The sequence below is a fragment of the Jaculus jaculus genome, chromosome 16, assembly GCF_020740685.1.
Source record: "Jaculus jaculus isolate mJacJac1 chromosome 16, mJacJac1.mat.Y.cur, whole genome shotgun sequence".
NCBI classification, from domain to species: Eukaryota; Metazoa; Chordata; class Mammalia; order Rodentia; family Dipodidae; genus Jaculus; species Jaculus jaculus.
In genome coordinates, this window is record NC_059117.1 from 47645854 (window position 1) to 47664400 (window position 18547).

An 18547-nucleotide genomic window follows, 5' to 3' on the forward strand; every position below is an offset into this window, starting at 1 on the left:
TAAGTCCATTTGTTCTATAACCACATTTAATCCAGATGCCTCTCTGTTTATTTTTTGCTGGGATGACCTGTCAATTGACGAGACGTAGGGTGTTGAAGTCACCCACTTCAACTGTGTTTGGTGTTATCTGTGACCTTAGTTCTAGTAGTGTTTGTTTGATGAAGTTGGGAGCCCCCATGTTAGGTGCATATATGTTTAGGATTGTAATGTCCTCCTGTTAGAGTGTGCCTTTAATCAATATAATGTGACCTCCCTAACTAATGTCGAACTGAAGTCAACCTTGTCAGATCTGAGGATAGCAACCCCTGCTTGTTTTCTAGGCCCATTTTCTTGAAACACCATTTTCCAACCTTTCACCCTAAGATAGTGTCCATCCTTTGTAGAAGGGTGAGTTCCTTCAAGGCAAAAAATTGAAGGATCCTGCTTTTTAACCCAGTCTGCAATTCTATGTCTTTTTGTTGGGGCATTGAGGCTGTTGATATTAAGAGATATTATTGAAAGGTGTGTATTTATTTTTGCCATCTTTTTTTTTTTTTTTTGTAGTTCTTCCGGTTTTACCTTTGCCCTCTTGAATTAACTAGTATTTGAGTATGGTTTGTTTTTATCCAGGTTACTTACATGTGTGCTTTTCTTTCTCTTCAGCATGGAAAATTCTTTCAAGTATTTTCTATAGAGCTGGTTTTTGTCTTCAAATATTCCTTAGGTTGCTTTTGTTGTGGAATGTCTTTATTTCTCAGTCTATTTGAAAGGATAGCTTTGCAGGATAAAGTAACCTTGGTTGACAGTTGTTATCTTTCTGAACTTGGAATACATACCTCCAAGCCCTTCTGCCTTTTAAATTTGTGTTGAGTAATCTGCTATGATCCTGATGGGCTTGCCTTTGTATATAACTTGGTTTTTCAAACTGCTTTCAATGTATTTTCTTTGGTTTGTATGTTTGGTAGTTTAATTATAATATGTTGAGGATAGGTTCTTTCCAGGTTTTGTCTGGTTAGTGTTCTAAAGGATTCCTATATTTGCATTGCCATCTCTTTCCCAATTTATGAGAAGTTTTCTTCTATGATTTTGTTGAAAACTCCTACTATGCCTTTGGAGTTAAATTCTTCTCCTTCTACTATACCCTGAATTCTTTTTTTTTTCCTCATTTTTAATTAACATTTTCCATGATTATAAAACATACCCCATGGTAATACCCTCCCCCACCACTTTCCCCTTTGAAATTCCATTCTCCATCATATCCCCTCCCCATCTCAATCATTCTACTTCCATATATACAATACCAACCTATTAAGTTTCCTCCTCCCTTCCTTTCTCTTCCCTTTATATCTCCTTTACTGGTCTCTGCTACTGAGTTTTTTCCTTCTCACGCAGAAGCCCAATCACCTGTAGCTAGGATCCACATATGAGGGAGAACATGTGGTTCTTGGCTTTCTGGGCCTGTATACCCTGAATTGAATATCTTAAAATTCCCATTCATACTTTCCTATTAGTTTGTCTTTCTCTTTGTTGGACTGTATTAGATCTGCCACCTGGTCTTCTAGTTTAAACATTCTGTCCTCTCCTTCATCCATTCTACTGATGAGATTTTCTACAGAGTGTTTTATTTCATTGACTTTATTCTTCATTGCTACTAATTCTGACTGGTTTTTCTTTATTATTTCTATTTCCTTATTTATGTCTTGTAATGACCTCTTTATTTCATTAAATTGGTTTCCTGGGTATTCTTTGATTTCCTCTTTGACTTCTTTGAGCATATTTATAATAATTCTTTTGAAATATTTTTAAGGCATTTCTTCTAAATCATTCTCACTGGAGGTCATTTCTGATTCATTAATACTTTTTGGTGGACTTACATTGTCTTGATTTTTTGTGTTTCTTGTGTTATAATGTACATATTTTTGCATCTTGGATTAATTTAATGCTTGGATTTTATAGTTAGCTGCAGTATTATTAGATGTATCAGTCAATCTGATGTTATATATCTTCAGAGTAGGAGCTTAAGCTGCTAGGTGTGGCTCTTAAGACTCTCAGGGTATCTACAAAAGTGACCCTAGATGTTGGGTTTGCCTGCTATGAGAGTATTCAAGTAGGCTGAGTGGAACAAAATGCAGGCAGATTCTAAAATTTAACCAAACACTGTATGCAGTCAATGAAAAATAGCACAGAATATTTATGCAAGAGTAGGTATTATGACAACCAGATCCTCTAACAAAGTCACAGTCCCTTAGGGTGTGTGTTTCCCCATACCCTTAAAACTTGTCAACTAGGAGGTTAAGATTTCTGGTCTGTTGAGGGTTCCAAGTCAGCTTATGACCAAGTGAGACTCTACCCTAATGAACAACAGAAGAGGAAACAAAGGCAGTATAAATCAGGAAGCAGCATATGACAAGCTCAAAATATAGCTTATTTAAGAATGGCAAATCTGACCATCCATCAGATTTAACATATAATTTATCCTGACATGGACAGTGCAATTAGCACTTCCTATTCAAGCCTATATACCAGGCTTATTTAGCAGTACTGACCTAGTGTAATCCCAGTTACCTTTTGGGATAGTTTTGTTCTCAGTTATGCTGTGCTCCCACTTGGGTTCCTCTTTGCTGTGCTGTGGGTTCAGGTAGGCTTACTGGGTCACTGGATCACTGCTGTGATCGCTGGTGCTGGGTGCTGTGAGCTCCCTTCCTCAGGTCTCTGGTACTTACTGGTGCTGGCGGTGGGGGAGGGGAGGCTGTGGATGGTGGCTCTAGTTCTCCCGCTGGTCCACATGATAACTCTTCCTCACTAGCCGCTCCTCTGTTCTTTCCTGCTGTCCTCCCTTCATGTTTCTTGAGTTTGCAAGCAGGCTGGTGTGAGTGGAGAATCCCTCACCTGGCTCTTCCTGTAGCTTAAGCCGAGCCTTGCAGCTGTGGCCCCATGGACTTGCTGCAGCTGCTGCTGGAGACACTTCTGCCTGCCTCTGTGGGATCTGTATGCTCCGGATCTCTCCTACTTCTCTGCTGCCATTGGTGATTTCTTTTACACCTCACTTTTTAGTAAACGAGTGTATTTGTATTTTGCTTTTTTTTTTTTTTTTTTTTTTTTTTGGCTTTTTCTCCCCTAGGCTGCTTTGTCATGGTTCCTACACTGCCATCTTAATGGGAAGCTCCCTTCCTTTTTTTGTTTTGGGTTTTTGTTTGTTTTTGGAGGTAGAGTCTCACTCTATCCCAGGCAAACCACTATTCACTATGTAGTCTCAGGATGACCTCAAACTCACAGCTATCCTTCTATCTATGCCTCCCGAATGCTGGGATTAAAGGCATGCACACCACGCCTGGCTGAAACTGACTTTTTCTGACAGTTAATCTGCCAGGGATTCATGTAAACTATGAGATATTCCCTTCCTCTGTGCATCTGGTAAGGTATTCAGGCTTTATGTGTGCTGTAGTTTTGATCCGAAGTTCATGTGCTCAAGTTGTGGGGCATCACCTAACCTGAGACCCCTTCTCCCATCCTGGGGAGAACAGAGGGTCTTCATCCTTAACTCAAAATGTAATGTGAAGCTGGGTATGATAGTGTACACTTTTTAATCCCAGCATTTGGGAGGCAGAGGTAAGAGGATGGCTGTGATTTTGAGGCTACTCTGAGACTACATCTTGAATTCCAGGTCTGCCTGGGCTAGAGTAAGACCCTACCTTGGAAAAGAAAACAAAGAAAGAAAAACTGCAAACAGATAGAAAATGATCTGTACTCCTTGTCACTCCCAGCTCAAAGAAACTGTTTTCAACAAATCAGGGGCATGGGGATCCCTAATTTTTCTTGGGTAACAGATACATAGAGATTTGGGGAGTAAAGTTAAGAAAAGTATACTATGGGGCTGGAGAGATGGCTTAGCGGTTAAGGTTCTTGCCTGTAAAGCCTAAGGACCCAGGTTTGATTTCCCAGTACCCACATAAGCCAGATGCACAAGGTGGTATATGTGTCTGGAGTTTGTTTGCAGTGGCTAGAGGCCCTGGTGTGTCCATTGTCTCTCTCTTTCTATCTGCCCCTCTCAAATAAATAAATAATAAAAGATTTTAAAAAAAGAAAAAGTATACTAGGGCTGAAGAGAAGGCTCAGCAGTTAAAGGCACTTGTGTGCAAAGCCTGATGGCCTGGGTTCAATTCCCCAATACTCATATAAAGCCAGTTGCACAGAGTGATGCATGTGTCTGGAATTCATTTGCAGTAGGAGGATGCCCTGGCATGCTCATATTCTCTCTCCTTCTTTCTCTCAAATAAATATTATTTATGTTAAACTTTATTTTTCTTTCTTTCTAAAAAATATTTTATTTATTTGAGAGAGAGAGGAAGAGGCAGATAGAAAGAGAATGGGTGTGTCAGGGTCTCCAGCCACTGCAAAAGAACTCCAGATATACATGTCACCTTGTGCATCTGGTTCATGTGGGTACTGGGAAACTGAATCTGGATCCCTAGGCTTCACAGTCAAGTGCCTTAACTGCTAAGCCATCTCTCCAGCCCTCTATTCATTTATATGAGAGAAAGAGGGGGAGAGAAAGAAAGAGAGAATGAATATGGGCATGGCAGGACCTCCTGCCACTATATAAAGAAACTCCAGATAGAAGCACTACTTTGCATCTGGTTTTACATGGGTACTGGAGAATTGAACACAGGCCTTCAGGCTTTGCAAGCAAGTGCATTCAACCAGTGAGCCATCTCTCCAGCCCCATTTATTTTTTTTAAATTTTTTTTTTGGGGGGGGTTTCGAGGTAGGGTCTCACTCTAGCCCAGGCTGACCTGGAATTCACTATGGAGTCTCAGGGTGGCCTTGAACTCACGGCAATCCTCCTACCTCTGCCTCCCGAGTGCTGGGATTAAAGGCATGCGCCACCATGCCCGGCTTTTTAAAATTTTATTTTCAAAGTTAAATTTGAGGGAGGGGGGATGTCAGGGCCCTCTTGCTATAGCAACACATTCCAGACACATGTACCACTTTGCATGTCTGGTGTCTGGCTTTATGTGGGTACAGAGGAGTTGAACCCAGGCCAGCAGGTTTTGTTAAGTGAGTACCTTTAACCACTAAGCCATGTCCCCAGCCCTCACAAAAAGGCTCAGCAGTTAAGGTGCTTGTTTGCAAAGCCTATGGGCCTGGGTTCAATTCTCCAGTACTCACATAAAGCCAGATGCACAGAGTAGTGCCTGCAGCTGGAGTTTGTAGAGGCAGGATGTCTTGATGTGCCCTTTCTCTCTGTTTTTCTTTGCTTTTTTTTTTTTTTTTTTTAAATAACATACACTATAGGGGTTGGGGAAATGGCTCAGTGGTTAAAGGTGCTGGCTTATAAAGCCTCATGGTTCATGTTCAGTTCCCCAGCACCCATGTAAAGCCAGATGCAAAAAGTGGTACATGTGTCTGGTGTGTGTTTGCAGCAGCCAAAGGCCCTGAAACATAAACACACAGACAAGTAAGCATATGAAATTTAAAAATACACTAAGGGCTGGATGTGGTGGCACACACCTTTAATCCCAGCACTCGGGAGGCAGAGGTAGGAGGGTTGCCATGAGTTCAAGGCCACCCTGAGACTACAGAATGAATTCCAGGTCAGCCTGAACTACAGTGAGACCCTACCTTGAAAAAAATATAAGGGCTGGAGAGATGGCTCAGTGGTTAAGGTGTTTGCCTGCAAAGCCTAATGACCTGGGTTTGATTCTCCAGTACCCATGTAAAAAGTGGTGCATATCTGGAGTTTGTCTGCATTGGCTAGAGGCCCTGGAGTACCTTTCTCTCTCTACTTACAAATATATATAAAGAGACAGGCATGATGGCATATGCCTTTAATCCCAACACTTGGGAGGCAGAGGTAGGAAGATCACTCTGAGTTCAAGGCCAGCCTAAGACTACAGAATTAGTTCCAGGTCAGCTTGGGCTACAGTGAGACCCTACCTCTAAAAACAACCAAAAAAGACACTATATTAGAGTCTCTGTCTTTTACACGTGTGCCTGGGGACTTGGGTCTGCTTCTGGTAAGTCTTTGGGGGACTAGCATGAGGAAGAGTATGCACGTTCATCCATGTGGTTCTCCATCACCTTGTAGGAAGCCTGTGGGACCCAAACATCACAGCTTGTAAGAAGAACGAGAAGATGGTTGAAGTGAATTTTACAACCAGTCTTCTTGGAGAGAGATACATGGTTCTTATTCAACGTAATATGGTTTTGGCATTTTCTTATGTGCTGGAGGTACTTCTCCCCTCATTCCCCTGTCGTTACTTATTTATTTTGTTTTTTTGAAGTAGGGCTTCACTTTAGCTCAGGCTGACCTGGAATTTACTATGCAATCTCAGGGTGGTCTTGAATTTACAGCGATCCTCCTACCTCTGCCTCTGGAGTGCTGGGATTAAAGGCATGTGCCACCACGCCCGGCTTTGTCACACCCTTTTTAACCTCCAACTTGCAAATCTTGTGGAAGGAAAACAGACACTTTTGAGACTCCTTGAGAGGGTTTTCTTTTGAGGCAGCATGGAGCTGTGTATTATCCAGGTGTGCTGGCTGATTCAGCAAATCCATGTGGGCATCCTGAGTTAACATCACTATGAATCTAAACCCAACAGAAACATGTGAGAAGTCTAAAGTGAGGCCTTATTCACACAGTCTAATGCACTGAAAGTCAAACAGGAAGAGTGGATTTGTCATTGGTAGTCTCTGATCTACTCACTCATAACTCTTTTTTAAAAATAATTCATTATTTTAAAAAAATTTATTTATTAGAGAGAGAGAGAGAATTAGAATGGGCATGCCAGGGCCTCTAGCCACCTCAAACTCCAGACACATGCACCACTTTGTGCATCTGGCTTATGTGGGTTCTGGGGAATTGAACCTAGACTTCGGAGGCCAGTGCTTTAACCACTAAGCCATCTTTTCAACCCCATAACTCTTTTTAAACATTTTACTTATTATTTATTTACTTGCAAGCAGAGAGAGAGAAGAGAGAGACAGGCAGACAGAATGAGTGCACCAGGGCTTTTAGCTACTGCAAATGAACTCCAGGTGCATGTGCCACCTTGTGCATCTGGTTTTATGCTAAGCCATCTCTCCAGTCCCCTAAAAAAATTATTTTTCTTTTGTTTTGTTGAGGTAGGGATTCACTATAGCCTAGGCTGACCTGGAATTTACTATGTAGTCTCAAAGTGTCTTGAACTCATGACAATCCTACCTCTGCCTCCTTAGTGCTAGGATTAAAGGCATGCGCCATCATACCCAGCAAAAAATAAAGAAAGAAAGAAAGAAAAAAGCTGGGCATGGTGGCACATGCCTTTAATCCCAGCACTTGGGAGGCAGATGTAAAAGGATCACTGTGAGTTCGAGGCTACCCTGAGCCTAGAGAGTTCATTCCAGGTCAGCCTGGGTTAGAATGAGACCCTAACTTGAAAAACTGGAAAAAAAAAAAAAAAAAAAGACTTCTCTAACTCAAAGTGAGAACAGCATGAATCAATGGATTTAAGCCATAAGCGTATACATTTAGAAGGCAATTTGATGGGCTCAATGTATCCATTTAGCCAAAGAACAGTGGTAACTTCCTTCTAGGTCTATGGGCCTTGTAACTCTTTACTGTCTTACCTATCTGCATCAGAACAAAGTGACACGGACATCTGTAATCATTCTGGTGGCTGAGGAGAGTGAAGGTGCTGTGGTTCAGGTGAGCTAAATGAGGGCTTTGAGGAGGGAGGGATCGGAAGGCTGGTTATTCTTCCACTAGGTGCTTCAGACTCCCTGTCCCCTCAGTGTGGTGTTAAATCTAGGGCCTCCTGAATGCTACTAGGAAAGGGCTCCATCCTGAGATGCACACTAGGTCCCCAGCCCTCTGGACACAAACTTGGAAGTATGTTACATCTTTCTTCCTCAATGGTCCTGTGTCAGGTGATGTTAATAGGAACTCCTGTCCTCACAGTGTTGAGGTAAGAAAAAGGACCCTGCAGCCATGGTGCCTTATATTTGGATTAGTGGCTGTTGATTTTACAAAGTGCTTTTATTTCCGTTTTATATCATAGGCCCTCAGAGTAATTCTGACATAGGAGAACAATTTTATTTCCCCAATCCTGTTTTAACTGTAAAATGAAATTGCAAAGGGCTGAACCTGGGTTTGGGGACCAGAATGGTGTCTAAACTTTGGAGAGCAACTGGCCAGTCCTCTGGGGCCTCAGTTGGCCCAGGTGGAAACAGGAAGGTGAGTCAGTACTCTCAGGTCTCTAGAATTTACAATGTGGGTACACAGGGGATCATAGGCCAAGACTGCCACACCCTGAAAGGAGCTGTTACTCTTCACTCTCTGTAGCATAAAGTGCTCAGGATAGCCAGAGCAAGCAGACCCTTGCTGCACTGAGACCACACCCCTCTTCCAAGGAGCCATACTTTCCTAGTGTCAGGGGACCCACCTACTACTGTTCTGCTGCCCTAGAGAAAATATTTGTGTATTTATTAGGATGTAGCCAGCCCTTTTAGATAAGGAGACCAGCATGTCTGTAACACATAGAAAGTTCAGGTTCAACAACACTGGTGTAGCAGGTGTTGGTCTAGAATCACCTGGTTGGAATTGTGTGCTTTGTTACAGAAGTGTGACAAAGGAAAAATTGTGATCATGCCCAAGTAGGAGGTGAAAGCAAAGAAAGGGAAGAGGTTATGGGAGAAATAGGATTGGTTCTGATCTTTTATTCTGAAGCAGGGTGGGAACTTTCTAAGCCTGTCCTTTCTTCTCAGTTGATTCCTTACTTCTCTACCTGTGGCAACGACTGTATCCGGCGCAAAGGGACGGTTGTGCTTTGCCCTGAGATTGGTGTCCTCTTCCCTCCAGATAACAGTAAGTACCAGGTTGTTTTCACAGGATGATTAAAGAGGCTCAGGAAATGCCCACTGGGATGTGCTCTGTCCATGCACAAAGGGATCCCTGCCCAGTATGCTGAACTGGGAAGTGAGAACTAAGGCTCCATTTATAAAAACACTTTTCAGAGCAGTATATACAAAAAGGAAAAAAGGTGTGTAAAATGGGTGCTCTGAATATTCAAAGTGCCATGGGTTCTGCTGGAAAAGTCCGTGAGGTGAAGGGACTAATGTACATGAGGGACTGGATATATCAGGGAGTATGAATTTTATTGCATTCTCAAACCAAGTTGGATGTTACTGTGACTTGACTGCAACCGCAGGGCCAACATTTGGATAACAAATCAGAAATACTGGCACCAAGACACCTCACTGGTGCCCTACAGCATGTTCTGGAAAATGTCTCTCTGCATTTAGAGATATGCCAGTTCTTTTATTAGCCAAGGACAAATAAGATATTTCCGGAACTAGCCCATGGGTGGGGTCCAAAGACAGAGACGTTATTCTTAAGAAACCTAGCCAAACAAGTATTTGACAGGCTGGTGTCTCACAATCCTAACTTCTATGAGGGCAGTGCTGGTGTCTGCACTTTATGTATAAGTGCACCTAGAAAATACTCATGCCTCCAACAAGAGCAAGAAGAGCATTTCAGGGCTGGAGAGATAGCTCATTGGTTAAGGCGCTTGCCTGTGAAGCCTAAGGACCTATGTTCAGCTCTTTAGATCCCACGTAAGCCAGATGCACAAGGTGACGTAAGTGCACGAGACGGTGTTCGTGTCTGAAGTTCAATTACAGTGGCTGGAGGCACTGGCAAGCCAATTTTCTTTCTCTCTCTCTTGCTCTCTCATAACAACAACAACAAAAAGCATGTCAGGCTGGAGAGATAGCGTAGCAGTTAAGGCACTTGCCTGCAAAGCCTAAGAAACAGGGTTTAATTCCCTAGTATCCATGTAAGTATCCAAGGTGGTGCATGTGTCTGGATTTGGTTTGCAGTGGCTGGAGGCCCTGGTGTGCCCATTCTCTCTCTGCCTCTTTCTTTTTCTCTCAAGTAAATAAATAAAAATAAAATATTAAAAAATAGAGCATGTCAACTGTGGTCATCACAGAGAAAGTGACTGTGCATTGAGGAGGAAGAAAGCTGAGTTTGGAGGGTGATTCCTCATTCCTTGAGTCCCACATCCCTGTTAGCAACTGAGCGAGAGAACTGGATACTGGAAAAGAAGCCCTATCCACAAACTTCCTGATAGCTTCTGGCCCTTGCCTTGAAAAAGGTCTACAATTTTACAAAGGAAAGTAAAAATGTCATTTTCTGGTAAATATTTTTCTGGTAGTTTTTCTTGCTAAGCTCTTCTCTAACCAAGCTAACCAAGCTTTTCTCTGCAGACAGAAGCATGCTGGGAGGCTGGCTGCCTCTCCTCCTATCGCTGCTGGTGGCTGCATGGGTGCTGGTAGCTGGGGTCTACCTGACTTGGAGGCGTGGTAAGGGATATCATTCTTTAAATGGTGGTGCTGCTGCACTTAAAAAAAAATTTTTTTTTGTTCATTTTATTTATTTATTTGAGATTGACAGAGAGAAAGAGGCAGATAGAGAGAATGGGCGCATCAGGGCTTCCACCCAATGCAAACAACTCCAGACGTGTGTGCCCCCTTGTGCATCTGGCTAATGTGGGTCCTGGGGAATCGAGCCTCACAGGCAAGTGCTTAACCGCTAAGCCATCTCTCCAGCCCCGGCTGCACACTTTTAACTCCAGCATTGGAGAGGCAGAGGTAGGAGGACTGCTGTGAGTTTGAGACCAGCTTGAGACTACAGAGGGAGATGAAGATCAGCCTGGGCTAGAGCGAGATTCTACCTTAACAACAACAACAACAAAAAACCCAAACAGGAAACAACAGAAAAAGATCCTGCTTCTCCTCTTTGCTGTAGGAAACAAAATACAGTCCAGCTGATAGTGCACATATGTGACAATCCCAGTACCTGGAGCTAGGAGGACCAGGAGTTCAAGGCCAGCTTGGGCTACAAGAGGCCCAGCCTCAAAAAATAAAAGTATATTAAAAAACAAACAAACAAAAAGAGGAGGGCCTGGGGCCCTCAGTGGGTAATAGCATTAGTTGCCCAACCATGAGGACATGACCTTGAGCTCCAACATATAAAGCCACACATGCCTGTAACCACTGCAGTCAGGGAGGCAGAGACAGGAGGATTTCTGGGACTTGCTGGTTAGGCAGTGTAACCAAAAATGGACAAACTTCAGGTTCAGTGAGACCATGATAAGGAAATAAGGCAAAAGAGCAATAGGCTACCCAGTGTCTTCTGTGTGCACAAATTTGTATGCACATGTACATATACCATACATGCAGCACACATACTACATATATACACACCAAAAAAAAAAAAAAAGGAAAATATGCGGACCCATGGTTAGTTGTATCTGATATTATAGAGTAAGATTAAGGGTCTCATTGTAGCCCAGGCTGACCTGGATCTCACCCTGTAGTTCCAGGCTAGCCTCTAACTCAATGATCCTCTTACCTCTGCCTCCCCAGTGCTGGGATCAAAGGTGTGCATAACCACGCCCAGTTTAATTCCATTTCCTAAACGGAGAAAATCCTGAGAACTTTGACCTCAAGAATACTTGCATTTGAGGAGCCATACACCTTTACTCCAGCACTCAGGAAGATGAGATGGGATGATAACCTTGAGTCAGGAGGCCAGCCTGGGTGACAGAGTAAGTCCCAGGTCAGCCGGGGATAGAAGACCCTGCTCCAAAAAACAAACAACAGAAATATAAAGTAACTCTACCACCTGCAGGTAGAAACTGGTACACACCAGAGTTCACCCAACTGTGACATGCAGAGGTCAGGCATCTATGTTCATAGACAGCACTCAAAGTACGCCACAACCACCTGCTTCAAACACAGTACCTCAAACCTAAATAGTTTCTCTGATTTTTTTTTTTTTTTTTTTTTTTTTGGAAAGATAGAAGCCTGGTGGAGAGGAGTGATTTCTTCATAGGACAAGAAATCTCTCCAAAACAGTTCTGAGGTTTGAACATCAGTGTGTTCAGGTGCTGTTTCAAAAGGACTATTTGGGTAATGAGGTCCTGGTGCCTGGCTGACATCCTCTGCTAATTGCTTACAATAAAGGAAAGGCCTGCTGTTGGCTGTTCAGATAACAGATGCTTCTCTTTCCCACAGGAAAGATCAAGAAGATCCCATTTCTTCCTGCCAACCCACTCCTGCCTCTGGTGAAAGTCCTTGTAGTTTACCCACTTGAGATATGCTTTCATCACACAGTCTGCAACTTCACTGAATTTCTTCAGACCCACTGTGGAAGTGAGGTCATCCTTGAAAGGTGGCAGAAAAAGAAAATAGCTGAGATGGGTCCAGTACAGTGGCTTACCACTCAGAAACAAGCAGCAGACAAAGTGATCTTCCTTCTTTCCAATGACATCCACATGGTTTGTGACAGTAGCTGTGGCCAGAGTGAGGGTAGCCACAGTGAAAACTCTCAGGACCTGTTCCCTCTTGCTTTTAACCTTTTTTGCAGTGATCTCCGCAGCCAGACTCATGTGCACAAATACCTGGTGGTCTATCTTGGAGGGGCAGACGTCAAGGACGACTACAGCGCTCTGCGCGTGTGCCCCCAGTTCCACCTCATGAAGGACACTGCTGCTTTCCACACAGAGCTTCTCCAGGTCAGACAGCATGTATCAGTGAAAAGACCGTCGCTGGCCTGCCACAGCAGCTGTGCCTCTGTGTAGCCTCACAGAAGGGAGAGGCCTTGAAGCCTTCCTACTCCAGCAACTACTGACAACAGCTTTGTGATAACCCCAAAGTTTCCTGTTTAGGCAACTTTTGGGGAGGGTTACACAGAACTGGTTTTAGTTCTTTGATGTTTTATTATTATTTATTATTATTTTTTCTCAATTTTTATTAACATTTTCTTTCCATGATTATAAAAAAAATCCCATATTATTATTATTATTATTGTTGATTTTTCAAGGTAGGGTCTTGCTCTAGCCCAGACTGACCTGGAATTCACTCTGTAGTCTCAGGCTGGCCTTGTACTCATAGCCATCCGCTTACCTCTGCCTCTGAGTGCTGGGATAAAAAGCTTGGGCCACCATGCCCAGCTCAGAACTGGTTTTACAACTGGAACTGAGCAAGTCACAACTAAGCATAAACTAGCACATAGAGATGGCGAGATGGCTCAGCAATTAAGGCGCTTGCCTGCAAAGCCTAAGGACCCAGGTTTGCTTCCCCAGTACCCATACAACCCCTATGTACAAGATGGCCCATGTGTCTGTAGTTTGTTTCTGTATCTGCCTCCCTCCCTCCCTCCCTCCCTCCCTCCCTCCCTCTCTCTCTCTCTCTCCGTCTAATAAGTAAAAATTTAAACTAGCACATAGGCTACCTATTAACATTTAATGCAGATAAAATTCTTAGAAAATACTATGAATGAATTAATTGAAACTAAACTCAGAAAGCTAAATTACATGTATACTTAAAAACCCGGGCTGGAGAGATGGCTTAGCGGTTAAGCGCTTGCCTGGGAAGCCTAAGGACCCCGGTTCGAGGCTCAGTTCCCCAGGTCCCACGTTAGCCAGATGAACAAGGGGGCGCACGCGTCTGGAGTTCGTTTGCAGAGGCTGGAAGCCCTGGCGCGCCCATTCTCTCTCTCTCCCTCTATCTGTCTTTCTCTCTGTGTCTGTCGCTCTCAAATAAATAAAAAAAAAATTAAAAAAAAAAACACCCAAGAATAAGCTGGGTGTGGTGGTGCATGCCTTTAATCCCAGCACTGGGGAGGCAGAGGTGGGAGGATCGCCGTGAGTTCAAGGCCACCCTGAGACTACACAGTGAGTTCCAGGTCAGATTGGGCTAGAGCAAGACCCTACCTTGAAAACAAACAAACAAACAAACAACAACAACAACAAAAACCAAGAAAAGTCAGCTGTGTGGTGGCACATGCCTTTAATCCCAGCACTCGAGAGGCAGAGGCAGAGGCAGGAGGATCACTGAGAGTTCAAGGTCACCTTGAGACTACAGAGTGAATTCCAGGTCAGCTTGAGTTAGGGTGAAACCCTACCTCAAAAAACCAGAAAAAAGAAATCACAAAAACTAACCCACGAATGGTTATTACTGAAAACACTGATCATGTCAATAATGAAATGATGAAGCTTCCCAGCAGTGCCCAGACCCGCACAGCCCTCGCTCTACACTGCGGGCAAAACTGCTGAACTCAGAGACATTCTAAGTTCTGTAAATGAATGCTAAAGACTTAAGAAGCGCTTGCTAATTCAGTAGTTTCTGCGTGGGGGGGGGGGAACCAAACTATTACATACTGAACACTATTTTGAAAATATTAAGAGCAGGGCTAACAATCAAGGCCTGTCATTGGCTGAGCAGATGTCATTGGCTGTATATGTGTAACCACTGTATTGCTTGCTATTTGCATAGGACTTTCCCTTGCCAAAGTAGTTTCAAGTTCTGACTCTGGGGCATGTCATTTATTAAAGGAGCTAGGAGCAAACCCACAGCACTATGCATACTAGGTAACTGCTCTGCCACTTATCTGCATTCCATCTGAGAAGGTGACATTTTTATTTAAATTTTATTTTTGAGAGAGAGAGTAAAAAACAGGCTGAGAGATAGAGAGAGAGATTGGGCACACCAGGGCCTCTCAGCCACTGTGAACAAACTCTAGACGTGTGCACATGTGCAACATTGCATGCTCGCATCACTTTTGTTTATGGCTGCTAGGTGGGACCTGGAGATTCGAACAAGCATTCTTAGGCTTTGCAGGCAAGTGCGTTAGCCACTAAGGCATCTCTCCAGCTGTCATTTTTGTGTGTGAATTTGTTTTTATTGGGCTTAGGTTATGGGATGTACAAGGTCACCTTTGGGGCATGCTCTCTCCCCCATGGAATGTCCAGTGCTCCTGGGAAGCTTCCTGTGACTTGTTCTTGTTTGTGGCCCTGCTCTTGTGCTAGAAGCCTCGTCAGGCCACTGCTAACTAGTTCCTCCTTAGAAGAGAATCGTCTCTCCTTGGAGACACTCTTTTATAGGTGACTTTTTTTTTTTTTTTCTTTTTTCCCGAGGTAGGGTCTCACTCTGGCTCAGGCTGACCAGGAATTCACTATGGAGTCTCAGGGTGGCCTTGAATCATGGCGATCCTCCTACCTCTGCCTCCCGAGTGCTAGGATTAAAGGCGTGCGCCACCATGCACAGCTCATAGGTGATTTTTAAATGAATGTCAAAGTACATCATGTGCAAACTTAATGTCTACTGGTGCCCAAGGTCACTATTAAAGAGTTTTTGTTACAGCATAACTTTTCATACTCAGAACTGTAATTCTTGCATTGAAAGTTAGTCCTCTTGAAGTAATAATCTGAGTTATAATATTTAAATTAAGACATAAAAGTTATAGGACACACAGATGTGGCAATCCAACTCTTAACATTTTTTTTCTGCCTCCCAGGTGCTGGGATTAAAGGCATGCATAATCACACTTGGCCAACTCTTTATTTTATTAAAGCATTTTTTTTTCTATTTATTTGAGAGAAAGAGTCAGAGAGAGAAAGAGAGAATGGGTGTGCCAGGGCCTCCAGCCCTAGCACATGAACTCTAGACACATGTGCCACCCTGTGCATCAGACTTATGTGGGCAACAGGGCATTGAATCTGGGTCCTTAAGCTTTGCAGGCAAGCACACCAAGCACTAAGCCATCTCTAGCCCAAGCATCTTTTCCTTAATGCATAGGGCACAAAAATGTACTTATATTAGCATCTGTATTTATGTACAAAGGCATACTTCATACAGTGTAGCAAATCTGCTTTAATTTAGTTTCACTGACTTGAAATCTGTTCACAGATTATCTTGAGAGGGCCATGCCACTCTTTCTAACCGATGCAGGGTTTGAGGGCTGAGGAGGGTCCTCCCAAACTTGTGAATCCCAGTTTTGAGTCATTTCCTATTCTTAAAAAATAATTGATAAAATGGTCTCCAGAAGGCTAAATTAGAAATTATTGAGTTTATTTAGGGAGAAACTGTAATTTGTGAGGATTATTTGGAGGAAATTGATATCTAGGAAAAGGCCAGGGTGTGTGTGTGCGCGCGCACACACACATACACACACACACACACACAATCAGGCTTCATAGAAACCCCTTCAAATCACAGACCAGAGAGGATTAAGAAATAGTGAGGGACTCCAAGATGCAAGATAAATCTTATATATAATCAAAGTAAGCATGACACAGATAGAAGGCAAGAAGAAAAATACCCAAGCCAAGATAGGTATTCTTCTCTTCCCAGCTAGGAAAGAGGAATAGACTCGTGTGGATGCTCATGCAAGGTCACAGGGCAAAAGGAAGAGGAAAGAGGCTGGGCCATGGGTAAACTCCCCTGTAGGGTCAGACATCCAGTCAGGGTGAGTCTCATCAGGCTCAGGTGGGAAGGCAGAGACCTCACAGGCTCTGACTCCAGGGCAAGAAGGGCAGGCTGAAGCAGCAGCAGGATGTTCCTGCTGTGTGCGTCATGGCAGCCATGTTGGGAGAGACAGAATCAGACCCAAGTTTCAGTTTTGCCAAGACGGACAGAATGGCATCTCTTTGTTCCCTCTTTGGGCTTCTGTCCCTAAGTAAGATACTAGCTTTCTCCTATTTCTCCTTCATTAATACATGTTGTAAGGATAAAATAAAAACCCAAAGACCCACATAAAGCCAGATGCACAAAGTGGTGTATGCATATGGAGTTCACTTGCAGTGGTGGGAGGCACTGGTGCACCCATCCTCTCTCAAATAAATAAATAAATAAATATTTTTTAAAATAAAGTGAGCTGGGCATGGTGGCACATTCCTTTAATCCCAGCACTTGGGAGGCTGATGTAGACTGCTGTGAGTTTGAGGCCACTGTGAGACTACATAGTAAATTCCAGGTCAGCCTTGGTTAGAGTAAGACTACCTTGAAAAACCAAAATAAATAAACATGGCCAGAGTGGTGGCTTAGTGGTTAAGGCACTTGCCTATGAAGCCTAAAGACCCAGGTTCATTTCCCTAGTACCCAAGTAAGCCAGATGCACATGGTGGCACATATGTCTCAATTTGGTTTGCAATGGTTAGAGGCCCTGGTATGCCCATTCTCTCTCTCTCAAATAAATAAAATATTAAGAAAACAATAAAAATGTAAAAAAAAACCACTCCCAAAAGGCATAAAGTGCTAACTTGCCACATCCAGCTACATAAGCAGATATTTTGTAATGGTGGAGGCAGAATGTCTAATCTAGCAAAGATCACTGACTTGTCATGACAGTTTTCACAATACTTATAAAAACACTGGCAACAGAATAAGTAGACATACATTATGCTTCTAAAAACATGAGACTGATACTATATTGTGTTGAAATAGCCTAGAAACATAAAATCAGCCTCCTAGAAATTTAACTTTGTCTAAGCACAAAAGAAGAGGTAATTTTAAAACTGAAGGTACATATCTTAAATCATACTAGCACAAGTTAAAATGATTTTGTTACAGTAATAGACCCTTCTTACTTTACCCTTTTGGGCAGCTATGGGTTACTCTTACTTCTTCAGTACCAGTAATTCTCCCTTAGATGTCTCTACTCTTACCTCTGTACCTCACCTCTTCTATATTCCATTCTTACCTCCATATCTGGTCTGTTCCTATTCCTTCCCCTAGTCTTCCCAAAGTCAATGTTGGTGATAGACATCGTGGTAGCAGATGCCTAGCAGCCAAAATTTGGCTTCCCCCCACCCCCGCCAATCCTCTCATCTCTCAGCCCAGGGCTGTGCTCCCTGACCTAGCCCTACCTCACACCATACCTCCTCTTCCTCTTTCTAGGGCTCAGGAGGCATCCCCTGGGCCTGCACCACTGGTGACAAGGGCTGGCTGTATTGTTTTAGCTCAGCTCCAGAATGTTCACAGATAGAAGTCAGCTTTCCTTGATTCTTCCAGAAGAAAACCAGGTGGTGTTGGGGAGAGCTGCCTTAAACAGGAAGTAATTATAGCAGCTACCTGGTCTATCTGTATCACCCAAAGTGACAACTCTAAGTTATACCTAAATCATTCTGTTTGGCTTCAGGAAAGAAACCAGATTTCTTCTTGAGGTGTTGTTTGGGCTAAGTAACACTTCTCTTTTCTTAAGCCTACCCTAGAGCATGAGAAGTAACAAAAATGCCAGCCCAGCCCTAAATCCTTGCTTCAGAAAATCAAAGATCTGAATGTCCCAATCATATTTGAATCTAACAAAACCGAAAACAAAAACCCAACCAGACACTTGGAATTCCAAGGGGAACAGTCACATGACATGATGTGCACAGATGACCAAGGCCTTTAGATCCTAACTGTTCTATAGGAAACAAGGAAAAATATACATTCCAAGGGAAGTCATTTTACATGATGGGCTCAGATGGAACTCAGGCCTTCAGATCCTAAGTGCTCTATTGGAAAACAGGAAATAAACCACCTGTCAGTTCCTACCAGCCACTACTGTCAGTGGCTACATGAGACAAACAGAGCTTAATCTGGTGAGAATACTCAACAGCAACATTTTACATCACTGGGTGAGGGCGCAAGAGTAGTTTATGAAACCCAGAGAAAAATGCAAGAAAGTTCATATTTGTTCTCAAATGGTCTGGGTGTGAACACAGCTTATAATTTCAAATCAATGTCATTTCCTCAAGAG

General features: G+C 43.1%; 1 protein-coding gene across 1 annotated transcript in view; it reads left to right on the forward strand.

The window, feature by feature from the left end:
* Il17rb (interleukin 17 receptor B) overlaps positions 1-12653 on the forward strand; it is a 29046-nt gene extending 16393 nt beyond the window's left edge. Inside the window, exons 7-11 of the mRNA XM_004652626.2 lie at positions 6068-6210; positions 7601-7666; positions 8725-8824; positions 10228-10323; positions 12040-12653. Coding sequence (XP_004652683.1) covers positions 6068-6210; positions 7601-7666; positions 8725-8824; positions 10228-10323; positions 12040-12605 — 971 coding nt within the window. The 3' untranslated portion in view covers positions 12606-12653. The remainder of the gene's footprint in view (positions 1-6067; positions 6211-7600; positions 7667-8724; positions 8825-10227; positions 10324-12039) is intronic.
* Positions 12654-18547: the final 5894 nt, after the last annotated feature.